Raw genomic sequence first — 13,235 nt, 5'->3', positions numbered from 1 at the left:
GGATTGTCTGTCTGGCTCCCGGCTGCCTACCGTCTGGACTGCAAAGGCTCTTTCATTTGTATTTTAATACATACAGACGTTGTCGTGGACAGTTATTTTTATCAAAAATTCGGAATTTAATTTTATGAATGCTGGATAATACAGTGAGGTAAGGGTTGTTGATTTGTTAAATTTAGAATTGGAGGGCCCATACCAAACAAGGTTGAATGTTCATGTGACACATTACTGATTAAAGAAATCTAAACTTTTTTTAATTGATGGCATTAAGATATAAGGTTTCGGATCGATTCCTTGTTAGGTATAATATATTAAGAATTTAAAAAGAGATGACTCGCTTTTTTAAAAATGGAAGACATTGCCCCCGTTACCCCAAATCAAGCCTCAGATGTAAAACATACCAAGTTTTATCTGGCAGATATTGTGTCTCTGAACTCGCCTCTGGTGTGACAATGCTATGCCCTACAAAGATTAAACGTTTATAAAAATAAACTTTACATTAGTCATTTATTCCGTAAACAAAGTGTTATGTTAACAGATTACAGTGATATTCGAAAGACTATAAATTCATGTTTTTGTTCTTATTCCTCCTAGCGTTAGCGAGGTAAGCCTCGCTGGAGAGGAGCCAGTGTTTATTGAAGTGACAGTGTACATTGACGTCCGATGAAAATGCTGCAGTGTGGTTTGTTCCGCCGCTTCTTCTACACATGCGCTTTGGAAGCGGTAGTAGTTATAATTAGATTTAAGTGATGTGACGTCAATAAGTGATACCTTGTATCCAATTTTGAAAATAAATCTATTCTATTCTATTCTTTGCTTTTTACCATGACCCTGAATTGGGTGAGTCAGATTTTTACAAGAAACGACTCCTGACTGACCTCTGCAACTTCCATACCGCAAGGGGACCTAGCCCAGGTCGAATTTCCATGGTTACATTTTCAGTTGCCTGTACATGCAGGTTACCATGATGATTTATTTGTATACTTCTGAAAAATTTAATTAAATATATACTTGTTTGTTACAATTGCAACTGAGTCTGTGATCGACTGCTGCCTATATGTAGCTAGTCGTTAGCGGTGTGTTAGCACCATTATTCTATGATTTTCACTCTCGTGCAGGTGGTTTGATATGTTCATTGATAAATCCTCCAGTCAAATCACTTTTTCCTTAATTATATTTAGCTTCTAATGATGCAGAGCATGGCAACAAAGAAAGCCAAGAGGCTATCTCATGAATTAAGCAGAACAATGATCAGCACAAACAATGGCGCGCCCCAATGCGGACCCCGAGTTAAAGTTCACGCGTTGTCAAACAAAGACTTTTTATCTCCACTTGCCCTCGTTTATATTGCCGGGGTATAGATTAATAAGTTATACTTTGAATGGGGTAATTTATTTATTTAATGATCAATTTTTATTTATAACTAGAGGCCGCCCGTGACTTCGCCCGCATGGAAACCCTATCAATCCCGCGGGAACTCCGGGATAAAAAGTAGCCTATATGTTATTCTGGGTCTTCAGCTACCTGCATACCAAATTTCATCGTAATCAGTTCAGTAGTTTTTGCGTGTAACAAACATCCATACTGACATTCTTACAAACTTTCGCATTTATGATATTAGTAGGAATCGCCAATTTGCTGTAACGTTACGTTAAGTTACATATAGAGATTTAATCGTCATGTTAGTATAATAAACCTTAAGGTAGGTCTCAGGGGCACACATGGGTAATTGTCTGCTGGTCTAACGTGATAACATGCTCTTATACCAATAATATTTACTTGAGTTTGGGATCTTGTTATCCTAAGTAAGGGAATGTTAAAGTGGTAGGTACCTTTATTAAATTGTAACTCCTCATTCACATAAACAACACACACACGTTTCTTTCTTGGAGGTATAGGCAGAGACTTCATATTTCCAATTGCTACGATTTCTGGCATACTATAGGTATGTTTATCTGTATCCAGAGCCATCAATCTTTTTATATAATTACGGGACACCCTGGCAAAAGTTCAGGTCAAACAACAGGAAGAAACAAGACAAGTTTACAGGGATCGTCGCAATTAAAAATATTTAGTCTTAGACGTGATTATTATGTAAGCATTATCTCATCATCCTCCCGGCATTAGTCCTGGTTGCATTGTCACCTCGCTGGAGTATTGATGTGTGTGTTATGTAAGGATGTTATTAATATAGTTAAATTATTGCAGCATCCTGTTCGCGGATATAGTGGGTTTCACGGTACTCGCATCGCAGTGCAGCGCACAGGAGTTGGTGAGGCTGCTGAACGAGCTGTTCGGCCGGTTTGACCAGCTCGCCAACGTAAGTATCAAATACCAACTATTCCGCCACCTCACATGGCCCAACAAATCTTCAGGTTACACGAGCTGAATCATGAGGCGAGTGCTGCTCTAGCCTAACCAACTATACGTATAAATTCCTATTTAAGTTAATATGCATACATACATATAGTTATGTCTATATCCCTTGCGGGGTCTGACAGAGTGAACAGTTTTGAAAAGACTGATAAGCCACGGTCAGTTAAATTAACGGATTAATGATTCAATTCAAATATTGACAGGTTGCTAGGTCATCGCCTAAAAAAAAAGGATTGCAAGTTTATAAGCCTTGTCGCCTTTTACGACATCCATGGGAAAGAGATGGAGTGGTCCTTTTATTTTTTGTTTTGGTGCCGGGACCCACACGGCACTATTAAACTTATAGTTGTTATAAAACAATGGAGTATCAGTTATCCTAACAGGAAAGCCTGTAAGTACCCTATCATCACCAAAAATGGCAAAATATTATAGTAAGAAACGACACGTGGATGTATGTATGAGAATGATAAAAATCAGTTTGTTTTCCCATTCAAGACGCTGTAAACATAGCTTGGCAAGTGTACCATGTTCTTGAATTATTCGCTGTCAGGCACATTACGCGAGCTAATTTTTCAAATGTCAGATGGTTTGAATATCAAAGATGTAAAGATCAGTTGTAAGCGAGCAACTGTGCGAGTGGACTGAAAATATCGAGTGTCATAAATAGTTCAGAGATAAATTTGTGCTCAAGGATCTATTTTTAATTCCCGTTGTTTGACCAAAATTTGAACGAATATGGAGAATACTTTATACGTTAATATTTACATAGATAAGTTATATTGTATATTTTGTTTTACTGCGACTTGCTAAATCTTGTTCGACCGTGAAACATACATAGATGTATTTACACGTCAACAAATATATCAAACATAAAATACAAAAGCAACAATTACATTTAGTATTTGTCGAAAGCTTACTCTATTATTAATACACAAATGTTTACACGTCGGGAATTGTGTGGGTGGTGATTCCGATTTAATGCACGCAAAACGAGATGACGTGTAGTAATTTGAATTTCTGTTTGATTGACCACCCCACGTGGGCTATTCGCCATAAAAATATTTATGTAGTACATAATTTTATCATCAATTAGCTGGAACTGTTCTGCCCGGGAGAAACAAAGAATCCCGTAAATTTTGGCAAATCCTTTTTTGGTGCACCTCCTAGACCGCATAAGGTATATATCTGGTAGCGATACTGGTATAAATAGTTTCTACTACACATGCGCTTTGAAAACGGTTAAATAATATCTACAATTTTATTTAAGTTACGTTGACGTCAATAAGTGGTACTTCCAATTTTGAAAATAAATCTTTTCTATTCTATAACGGATAACTATGCTGTAGGTTTCTTAAATTTTGAATTGCCTAATTTTGAAAACAAATTTGTTTTACATTCAAAATTCAAATCTCTAGCCAGCGCTTTGACCTGTGCGTTGATTTAAACAGTCAGTCAATGTATACATTTATATAGATTTTGTCGAAATAATGTAATCAATCACGTGCTGTTTAACTATTCATTATGTATCTCACATTAATGCAATTCTAACTCGAAAGTTATGCTGATCCATTGGGATTGGCTCGCAACTTGACTAACTTTGTTATGATACAGAATTGGTGTTGTACTTAAGTTGGATCGTGACTTGATTATTTGTTGACTTGTTATTAATAATTGTTACAAGGGATATTGAATAGTAATTTTGCTTTTATTATAATTTTTCAATCAAAAATTGTCGAAAGAATTATGTTTACGCCTACAAATATTATTTTCCTTAACAGTTGAATTGAAGCTAGCAGCAGAAGATTACATTAAGTAACTAACTTCTCTTCGTCATAGAGATGAAGTCACAGCGTATTGGATTTTATAATATTCTAAAGAAAACAATAAAAAAAACTGATATTTTTATAAAATAGAGAAACGGTTATTTTTTAATTACCGTGTGGTTCCCGGCGCCACTAAAAAAAAGAATAGGACCACTCCATGTCTTTCCCATCCATGACATATGGATGTAAAAGGAGACTAAGGGATACGCTACGATTACAAAGTTGGGATTCTTTTTTTAGGCGATGGGCTAGCAACCTGTCACTATTTGAATCTCAATTCTATCATTAAGCCAAATAGCTGAACGTGGCAGAGCCAACGGTCTTTTCAAGACTGTTGGCTCTGTCTACCCCGCAAGGGATAGGTATAGACGTGACCATATGTATGTATGATATTTTTTAGTACTGTTGTTGAAAAAATTGACTGTTGTCAATTATTGAATATGTAAAGGTATATCATATGATTATTTATAAATGTATTTTTTTCTCAGGACAACCATTGTCTTCGCATCAAGATACTGGGCGACTGCTACTACTGCGTGTCCGGGCTGCCCGAGCCTCGCTCCGACCACGCGCGCTGCACCGTCGAGATGGGACTTGACATGATCGACGCCATAGCGTGAGTTGAGAAATAGCTACCCTTTATTTAGTACTTTATGGAAACCAATAGTACTGAGTTATTATTGCTTCTCACTCCGACAGCGCGCGCTGACCCGTCGAGATGGGGTTCGACATGGTCGCCGCTATAGCGTGACTGATTTTAAACTTTCGCGTTGCATTATACTATTTACATTAAATTATACAGGTATTCAACATTGTAAAATTATTCGAAACGTCCGAGATAAATAAGGGAACGTTACGTGCGCGTTTAATACCTATATTATGTATAAATAGTTATAGTGTGAGTTGTAAGTACCACTATTTATTTAATAATATTTTATTACATTGTAACTAGTATGTAGTTGCCGTAGGATGTGATCCTGTGCATCACGCTTATTTTTATTAGAGTTAAATTCTGCTTGTTTATAAGTACATATGTATTTATAGTACCTAATCTATTTAATTTGTCGTAAAGTTAGTTGGGTTAGCAAACAAGGCAAGGGTATTAATCGCCTTACAACCTTCCAGGGCCACCCTTTTCTGAATGCTGACATTTATAGCCTGCTGACACTTTGATCCTAGCCCACCTGCCTAGACACCTATTGTTGTTTCCAAGTCTACCGAATTTAATTAATAGGAATTGTGGGCGGAAATGTCCTTCTTTGAAATTTGAAGATATGAATAATAAGCAATAACAGGGGCGCAAGTACAATTTTGAAAGGAATTAACATTTTTCTTGTTTTTCGTCCCGTGAAAATCTTAAATTAAACTATTATTAATAGAAAAAATATTATTTAGAAAATTATTGAGTGGAAAATGTCTCCGTTAAACCTTAACGTTTATAGCTTTGTCTCAAGAACTTCAACTTTTCTATATTGCCCACTGTACTCCGTTAGGGGTAATGAGGTAATAGTATGCACATATGTATGTTACATTTAAATTTACCTGCTCTCATTAAACTGGAAAACCAAGGCAACGCACATTGCATTATTACCGCTAAAGATCTTTTAATACTCGTACACATTATTATTCTTTACGTCTCGCCATTATTTGGGACAAGGTTTTAGAGGAACATTTAAAATTATTTTTAAGCTATTTCAATTTTATTTATTAACATCCTGTAACAATTCAAGTTGTTGGAACTACGTGAATTGTTACTGGAAAGGGGTTAAGATACTTGGCATTTTCTTGATGTTGCGACATCACAAATAAGGCGTTGACACCGAAATATTACTTTTACAACATTTGCGAAGCATTTTTTCCTAATATCACATTTTACCGCTGAATGGTCCTGGTAGCAACACACGAGGTAGAAAATATGTATCAATTTTAGGGTGATCTATTCAAGGGTGAAAATGGGGCAACAAATCTAGGTATACAGTTATTTTTTTGAACAAACAAGACTGAAAATAATAATTCAATTAAAATCTCATTCCAGCTTACTTGATTGAAAGTTTGATAGCTCAGTGTTCTGTCTAATCTTCTACTTTTATAACATTATAATCGTAATAATTTACTAAATAAATAAAACTTAAATTATTTTAATGGTAATTTATTAATCCCAACTTTTGTTTTGTATCTTAGGGGATTTCGTAAATTGCCTATTCTGAAATAGTTTCTGATAAAATTTACGAACATACCGACTAAATAAATACTAGGTATTTAAATAATCGATCTATGCCACGCATCAACCTATGTTTAGAAAAATGAGTTTACCTTTATAAAGGTCCGTTGTTCACATTCCTGCCTCGGCCCAGTAACCTTCACCCAGGCCGCCCAGGGAGCCTGTGATCATACGACTATATTTAGTCCTTTGATGAGTACTGATAGATAACATGACACGCTCCGGTGAGTGCCACCGCATTGCACGCGCCTAACTTTATATGCTTCTGAGATAAATATAATGCTCTTTAATATAAAATATTTAAAGACTGGTACGGATAACAGAAAATTGAAAACCTTTCGAACGTTTTTACTTAACTACTATTCAAAGGTTTTAAATTTGCTGTTAATATGCTGAAATAAAAATAAATGTAAGTTCAAATCAACTACCTACATATGTATGACTAGCTGTGCCCGCGACTTCGTCCGCGTGGAATAGTTATTTTGGGCATCATATTTATTTTTGCAAACATCCTCCTCGGCTTTATCAATTATAGGTGGTCACGCGTATTAGAAAGAACGCTGGTTCGCCGTATTAAATGTTTCGCTGCAAAGTGCTTATAACGACTATATCTCAAAACCTATTCGTCTGATTTATATACTGTAAATGGCAATTTTAGTCTACATGAAAAACCGAAAGTAATAAACATATTTATTTGGAAAAGGATTAATACTGAAATAAAGAAAATTGGTTTCAAAATAACTTATGTTTATAATGAAAAAATAATCTTAAAAAATGAACATAAAAGTGGTTATTGTAAGTAAACCTTAAGAGATAGATATATGCTCTCGCGGACTTTTTTGTGGCAAAAAATGAGTACTTCACATCTTTAGTACATTGTTTTACTATATCTTTGTTGGTTTGCGCAGCGTTCGCGTGAAAAGCTCGCAGATGGCCGACTCATTCAACTTTCATCTGCATTGTTGCCGTTTCCCGTAGGAAATCCGGGATAAAATGTAGCCTATATCCTTCCTCGATAAATAGACTATCTAACAGTGAAAGAATTATTTAAATCGGTTCAGTAGTTTCTGAGATTAGCGCGTTTAAACAAACAAACAAACAAACAAACAAACAAACAAAACAAACTTTTCAGCTTTATAATATTAGTATAGACAAGAAAATAAGAAGTATGCAGAGATCGTGCCAAGTGGGAAGATGTAGTCTCTGCCCATCTATCCGGAAAAAAGATGTGGTTTTATACTTTTATGTATATCAGAGGATAGACACAAGAAAAATTCCTCAGTCAGTTCAAAATATAAAAGCGATTTCATATCACATACAATTCCATTTACACGTCATAAAAATATGAAGTCTTTGTAACGAGATATTCTCTTCGTAATTCCATTACACGAGTGCCGCTAGTGTGGAAAATAAATGACAATCAACACCGGCTGACGACCACAGACGTCGCCGCAACCTCCGCGAAGTTTCCAGCGAGCTGGTGACCATGACGCCACTCTATAAATAGGGATTTAAACGTAAAAATATTTCAGAAGAAACAAAAATTATGAATAAACTGATTAAATGGTAGATCAATCAAAGTATAGTCGAAATTATTAGACGACAAAATTTGGCATCAGTTAACGAATCGATGGACGAAGACTGGTTAGGGGAACCTAAGAGAATGTGATAACGAAATCAGGTGGTCTCTAGAGAATCGTGTGTTTTCCTGATTTACCTTCCTTAGGATCGTGCTTACCCTACTTCAAGCCGACCCGACCCCTACCCGGGAAAGAAGAAAGCCAGGGGAGATGATAATAGGGAATGACCTGCAGTGATATCTTTTAACTTTGATAAATTTTACATTTTTTTGTGATCTTCATGATTCTCGGTCACTATTTTAACATGGGATAGCAAACATGGCTTCAATAGAATACTTTTATTGACTTAAAATCTCAGGGTGACGACCTTAAAAAGAATGAGAGATTCGTTACAAACTATCGTACGAGTAATACCATAGGAATATGTACGCGATGCCAATTAGGAGCTATTAGCATAGTTTTGAATAAAGCAGGTATGATTACTAGATTAAACCTCTGCCATAATGAGAAGCACACTACTTGTTTTTCATATAAGAGGTGTTAGAATCCTTATTATTTTATTAACTCATAAGTTAAACCAAAAATAATGACATGTACATAAATTATTGCATGTAGGTAAATTATTAAAGGTATTTGTAGAAGACTGACAGGATGAATTAAGTACCTTTAATATACGTAAACAAATTGTGTATTAAAAATGCCTTATCATGAAGATTAGTTTTTTTAGGTATATGAAATCAGAAATTTCACAATATTTTATGAATGTTTCTCATGAGTATATATGAACAAATAAACCTGTAGTTTCAACTGCATCTACCGAGTGAAATAGCATTGAATATCGATTTGTTCGGCTGGATAGTTTTACGCTGTTTCTGATTGTGGTTCTTTAGTAATTGGCATATTTTGGAAAATTAATTGAAATGTATGTTCAGACAACGTTTTGCACGACCATCTGACACCATTCAGGTTTCGATTATGGATACTTTTGAGATTTCTTTGCCGCTGTAATTGGTACAAAGTTTACAATCATTTGTCGAAAACACGTCGTTCATCTGTCAACACAAGTAAACAAGCAGTCAATCAAACTATAAATTACTTCGAACATCGCATACCAAACGTTTGATCTTGACCCGAATGGCTTCTTTTAATAATAAATTCTGGTAAATAGTATCTATGCCCTACGCGTTGATTGTTATTGTTGATTCCGTGTCAATTTAATTGAGGGGAGCTATTACTGACCAGCGAATAAAACGGTTTATAAATAAACGTTGCGTAATTTATGTTCTGTGCAAACAAAACCCAGTTGGCATTCACTTCATTTGTGCACAGGCATGATGCCACAGGCGTGTTGTCTAATATGGGTGGAAAACAAATGAATGCCCGACAAATGGTGGAATTGTATTGATGAATTGAAACATTTAAATAATTATGGGTTTTACCACGTTTTCATAATTATAGACAATCTTCAAAAAAATTGTTGATTTATTTGGAGAAGCCTCGCGAAAATATTGACATCTTAGGTATTTATTTATTGTTTTTGTGTTGATTGTAGTGTGAAGCATTTTTTTTCAGGTATTAAAAGTATTAGCAGCACTTGCCAGCAAACAAATGTTATTTTTATTTATAGAATGTACTTATATTTGAGAAAAATCTGGATTACTATCTAGCACCTGTAATTGTCAATAGGCATGCAATCGCCCACAAACGTGCACTTTGTTGACAATCCTTGTGTTGGCTCAGCCGCACTGCACTATGCAGGTTGAACAAACATGTGTTTAAATTTCAAATAAGGCTGCTATTTACAAAAGCTCATATTTAGCTTTTAATTAAACAGGCCTTTTGACTAATTCATTGTTTCTGAGATTCATTGTGCGAATAAATTATTAAGTTTCTTTGACTGGGAGGCAGACACTATTATTTAAAATAAGTAAAATTTAATTTTAGTAATAAAATAATTAATACGTTTAGCGTTAAAGATCTTATTATCGCACGCTGAAGCACAAAAACATCTTTTATTTCACAGATTTTGTAGTCAAACAATGCTTATAAGTACAAAATTAAATTCAATCTCAAAGTTTGATTTACTTGTGTCGCCTCCCAAATTCGGCACGTTTACTTTTGACAAATTTAACGATCCACTTTACATAGAATTTCAAGATCAGTGGGGTGTTTTCAGAATAATTTATTAACAGTAGCATGCCAAGTCCATTTCAACCTCGCATACTTTAAAGTGATGACTTGTTTTCAGTGATATTTATGTACGTGTCGTTGAATTTAGTTTTTGACTTTCATTTGACGGAAGGAGTTTTGAAATTAGTGGCGGAGTAGTGATAAAAGCTGTCACATTTTTACATCAGACATTTTCTCTTTGTTTTTCTGAATTACTGAGAATTGTCTAATAGTATTAGAATTTATAAACTTTCTTTTAAATCGAAACCATCGGGGATTCTTGTTTAAACGTTCGTAACTACTACATTTCACTTATTGTCGACATTACTAATTTATTACGTAAAGAGTTCCAATAAAAAGAAACATAAGTTTCTTTAACATTCAATCGTATGATCAAAACAAACTTGAGATCAAAGAATCAGTAGTTAAGCCTGGGAAAACAAGCGGATCCTTCGAGTGCGCCGGCGACCCGTGTAATGTCGTCTCCGGGCCGCTCATCCCGGACATGTGTCAGCCGACCCGGATAGAAACTATGCCCGTAGACAAATTAAACAAAGGTTGACGTACCCCGGGTAGGCTATGGATCCCTAACAAACCATTAATTTTCTTCTTGCGTTTATTAGGACAGTTTGACACTGATAGTTACTTTCCTTCAATCTATTTTTAGATAGTTGTTTTTATAGCTTTATTTTTTGACTAGTCATGTATGATGATGAAAAAATAAAGATATCAAGTACGAGTATAAGCAGTAATTTCATATATTATGTGGTATTACTTATGTCTCCTGTAGACTTATTGTTTTTTTTATTACTTTATATTTTGTTATTTGTCACGTTTTGCGCGGTCCTCTTATTTTGATTTGTTCTGTCGGAATTACTGTGGTAATAAAAATGATAAATTGCAATTTTTTTTTGTACTTACAAGCTTCGGCCACTACTTTTTTGCATTTTCGGCCTCTGTGGAGCAACGGTAGTGCGCTTGTATGTGACACCGGAGGTCTCGGGTTCGAATCCCGGTCAGGGCCATGATGAGAAATGAACTTTTTCTAATTGTCCTGGGTCTTGGATGTTTTTCAATATGTATTTATTATAAAAATATAGTATCGTTGAGTTAATATCTTGTAATACAAGTTTCGATCTTACTTCGAGGCTCCCTCAAACTGTGTAATTTGTCCCGTTTATATTTATTTATGTAAGCTGTGAAAGATGTATGATTTATGTTCACAACACAATCTTTCCTTTCAACAACTTTACACCTATTACCTATAAGTTGTTAATGAGAGATAAGATAATACTTATGACCATTAGCATAGACAATGGAAACAAAGAATAAAATGTCGACCACAAATCAGTTGCCAATTTCCCTTCCGTTATTGCCGTAAGATATTGACATTTCGCAATTTCATTAGCGCGGGCGCAGTAATAACAAAGGCAAATTAACATATAGTAATTGCGTTAGGCGTCCTCGGATTAACTTCTCATCTGCCTACGCCAACTTAGCACAGATTGTATTATTCAATTTGCTTCGGGAGTAGGTAATCCTAGTGTTCACAGGCTGTTGTACAAAGAATAATTTTTCATTAATTGTACTAAATTTTTTCTTGTAAATAAATATATTGCAAAACTTTAATTATGCGAACTTATTATTTTTGAAAAGACGCAAAGAGGTTTTTACAAAAAAAATTTTAATCATATTTGGAAAACATCTGTTTGCGTTTGTTTTCACTGACAATTTTTTAAGGCAAGAGTGCATAGGCATTATTTAAACTTTCGAGTATCACCTCAGACTTCATTCTTTCAGGTAGATTAGGATCAAACATCCAAACTGAAATAAATATTTTTTTTTAAAACCATTTTTGCTCATCCTATAAACCTACAACTTGATTTGCACGAGGTTAAATCATCAGTTAAAACTTGAAAATATTTCATTTATAATTCAGCTGGATTATAGTTGCCCTTATTACTTGAACAAGGTAGTGTCTGCTAAACTACTAAACAAGATAATGTGAAATTGTTACTATTGTTTTAAAAAAGGCATATGTTAGTCGAATATTCATGAAAAGAATAATTCATGTGGAGGAAACGGGGTATATCTGGGTAATGTTCAGATTGTAAGATTTTTTAACCATCTTGAGCGAGTAACGACAACAACGTTATTCCAGTGGCTATTGTGACAAGCACACCTAACTTTATAAAAAAATTGATAAAAAGTAGAGTAAAAAAAAGCCGTATTGATAAATCTATATGCAGTAAATTGAAGACTACTTACTATTTTGCTACTAAATCGATTACAGCGACTGTGTGGAGCATCGGGATAATACACTCGTTGGCCTACTTCGGTGTCATCCGAGCCAATTTAATTGTTCGTCCATTGACAGTCGAGAATTTCCCGATAATTGTATTATCTGGAATCTCGGCCATAATTTATGACTAGGTGATTAGCTCCCTTGATAACTTCGTTGGTAGGAACTAGAAAAGTTTAATGATTGTAAAGTCGCACAAAACATTAATAGATTCTTATGTTTCTATTTGCTCGGTCTTTCGTTCACCCTAGGGATTGCTTGACAGAGGGGAAATTGACTCTATTCAGCTTTGATCATTACAACACGTCTAAAATTTAGGCAACAAGTATCAATAGTACATATGTTTTTATTTAGGAAAGAGGTAGTCTCTGTCTACCCCTCCAGGAAAGAGGCGTAATTTTATGTATGTATGTATGTTTTTATTTCTCCTATAGAAAACAAGTTTAATTAAAGCTTTTTTGTGGTCCGAGCTAACAAAGAGACTACTAGGTCTTACAACAAACGGAAACACAGACTGACTGACATTGACAAACTTTAACCTTGTGTGGACTAGGAAACCCTAAAAAAGTTCTGCTGTGTAGCTTTGCGGTTCAAATTAAAACAAATTGCTTAGCAGACACGGCAAGAGGACACTTTATTTTCTTACTTAATTAACGCAAATTGGCCACTTTTTCATTTTTAATATGGCAGCAAAAAAAGAAACCAACAACTACGGAACAAAATACTTAGAATATCCAGTGTTTCTGAGTTAAAATCGTGGCTTACCT

At 34.9% G+C, this 13,235-nt stretch overlaps 1 protein-coding gene across 3 annotated transcripts in view; it reads left to right on the top strand.

Annotated features, from left to right (window-relative positions):
* LOC106139091 (Ca(2+)/calmodulin-responsive adenylate cyclase) overlaps positions 1-13,235 on the top strand; it is a 63,276-nt gene that overhangs the window by 33,807 nt on the left and 16,234 nt on the right. For all 3 annotated transcript variants that reach the window (XM_060954841.1, XM_060954840.1, XM_060954839.1), the window contains exons 7-8: positions 2,206-2,317; positions 4,685-4,812. In XM_060954841.1, the coding sequence (XP_060810824.1) occupies positions 2,206-2,317; positions 4,685-4,812 (240 nt within the window). The remainder of the gene's footprint in view (positions 1-2,205; positions 2,318-4,684; positions 4,813-13,235) is intronic.

This window comes from Amyelois transitella, chromosome 5 (assembly GCF_032362555.1).
Source record: "Amyelois transitella isolate CPQ chromosome 5, ilAmyTran1.1, whole genome shotgun sequence".
Classification (NCBI taxonomy): Eukaryota; Metazoa; Arthropoda; class Insecta; order Lepidoptera; family Pyralidae; genus Amyelois; species Amyelois transitella.
The sequence above is the reverse complement of the archived record's forward strand: the minus strand, read 5'-3'. Positions and strand labels throughout refer to the sequence as shown.